Raw genomic sequence first — 1,992 nt, forward strand, 5'->3', positions numbered from 1 at the left:
TTTTGAATATTACAGGATGTTCGGTGCATGACCCGAAGTAGTGGAAGTGACAACTTGCAACCATACGACCCCGAAATTGAAAGAACGTATATCACTCGAAGAAGACAAACAAAAATGGTGGGCGTCAATAATCAACCACCACGACTTCCACCACCCCCTCAAGCACCAGAACCAGCCTTACGACGGGAGCCACGAGCCGAGACGTACGGTGACTACAACTCACCCAAACCCACAGAATTCCTGTCATGCATCCGAAGGCCACCGATCAATCGAACAAACTTTGAGCTCAAACCAGCATTTATTCAAATGCTCGCAAGCAAAACTTTCGGAGGATGGCCTCATGAAGATCCCAATGTTCACCTCGCAACATTCAAGAAAATGTGCAAATCAATGATTGTCGAAGGCGTATCTGAAGAGGCAATCTTTTTATGGGCGTTCCCATACTCCCTGGGCGATAAAGCGGAACAATGGTTATTCAACTTAAAACCTGATTCCATCCATACATGGGAACAAATGGAGCACAAGTTCTTGGAGGAGTACTTTCCGCCTCACAAGACGGCAAATTTCAAGGTGAAAATAAATAATTTTGTTCAAGAGAACGGCGAAAGTCTTTACGACGCTTGGCAAAAGTTCAAAGGTTACCAACGAGCGTGCCCACATCATGGCATGGATCGAAGGCACCTAATCTCAACCTTCGTTGAAGGGTTAAGGAAAGACATAAGACGTTGGATAAATGCCGCTGCTGGAGGTTCTATCCGCAACCTCACTTTTGAGCATCTCGAGGAATTAATTGAAGAAATGGCGAGAGATCGGGGCGATGACATGGATGAGTACGACCGAAGGGGAAACATAAAGTCTAAGGGTGAGTCAAGTGAAGTCCAATCCCTACGAGCACAAGTCGCCAAACTCACAGTTCTATTGGAGAATTCAAATGCGGTGACATCAATTCCACAAGACTCAAGCTACAATTACACCATGCAGACCCAAGAACAAGAGGTCGAGAATGTCAACTATGTGGCGAACAACCCCTACTCAAATACATACAATCCAGGTTGGCGTAATCACCCAAACTTTTCTTACAAAAACACCGGAAACACAGAAAATCTGGCCAATCAACCCCAAGCCCCAAGAATACTCCAAAGACCCCAACATTTTCAACCATACGAGAAGAAATGGCGAGAGATCGGGGCGATGACATGGATGAGTACGACCGAAGGGGAAACATAAAGTCTAAGGGTGAGTCAAGTGAAGTCCAATCCCTACGAGCACAAGTCGCCAAACTCACAGTTCTATTGGAGAATTCAAATGCGGTGACATCAATTCCACAAGACTCAAGCTACAATTATACCATGCAGACCCAAGAACAAGAGGTCGAGAATGTCAACTATGTGGCGAACAACCCCTACTCAAATACATACAATCCAGGTTGGCGTAATCACCCAAACTTTTCTTACAAAAACACCGGAAACACAGAAAATCTGGCCAATCAACCCCAAGCCCCAAGAATACTCCAAAGACCCCAACATTTTCAACCATACGAGCAACGCTATCAACCACAAGTAGCGCAACCCGTACTTGCACCGCAGCCGCAACCCAAAGATGAGCTTAAGGAATTGCTCCTAAGCATGCAGAAACAACTGTCTGCTGATATTAGACAAACAAACAACGAGATTCGAGGGATGAAGAATGATCAAGACGATATCCGCAAACAAGTCGAGGGAATCAACACACATCTGAAGCTCCTAGACAATCAAGTTGCCCAAATGGCGTCATCTTCATCAAGGCCCATGGGAACACTTCCTGGAAGACCTGAGCCTAACCCTCGGGAGCATTGTAATGTTGTTGAGCTAAGAAGCGGGAGAAAACTTGAAGATATTAAATCCAAGGAGAAACAAATCAATAAAGACGGAGGTAAAGACGATGTTGTCGATCCCGACCCTGACATCAAGGTGGCAAAAGAAGACATCCAAGATAAGTCATACATTCTACCAT

At 45.2% G+C, this 1,992-nt stretch overlaps 1 protein-coding gene across 1 annotated transcript in view; it reads left to right on the forward strand.

Moving 5' to 3' along the window:
- Nucleotides 1-1,992, forward strand: part of LOC104809177 — a 35,467-nt gene that overhangs the window by 32,481 nt on the left and 994 nt on the right. The window contains exons 2-3 of the mRNA XM_010535064.1: nucleotides 16-1,150; nucleotides 1,525-1,975. Coding sequence (XP_010533366.1) covers nucleotides 16-1,150; nucleotides 1,525-1,975 — 1,586 coding nt within the window. The remainder of the gene's footprint in view (nucleotides 1-15; nucleotides 1,151-1,524; nucleotides 1,976-1,992) is intronic.

Source organism: Tarenaya hassleriana, unplaced genomic scaffold, assembly GCF_000463585.1.
Source record: "Tarenaya hassleriana unplaced genomic scaffold, ASM46358v1 Cleome157, whole genome shotgun sequence".
Lineage (NCBI taxonomy): Eukaryota > Viridiplantae > Streptophyta > Magnoliopsida > Brassicales > Cleomaceae > Tarenaya > Tarenaya hassleriana.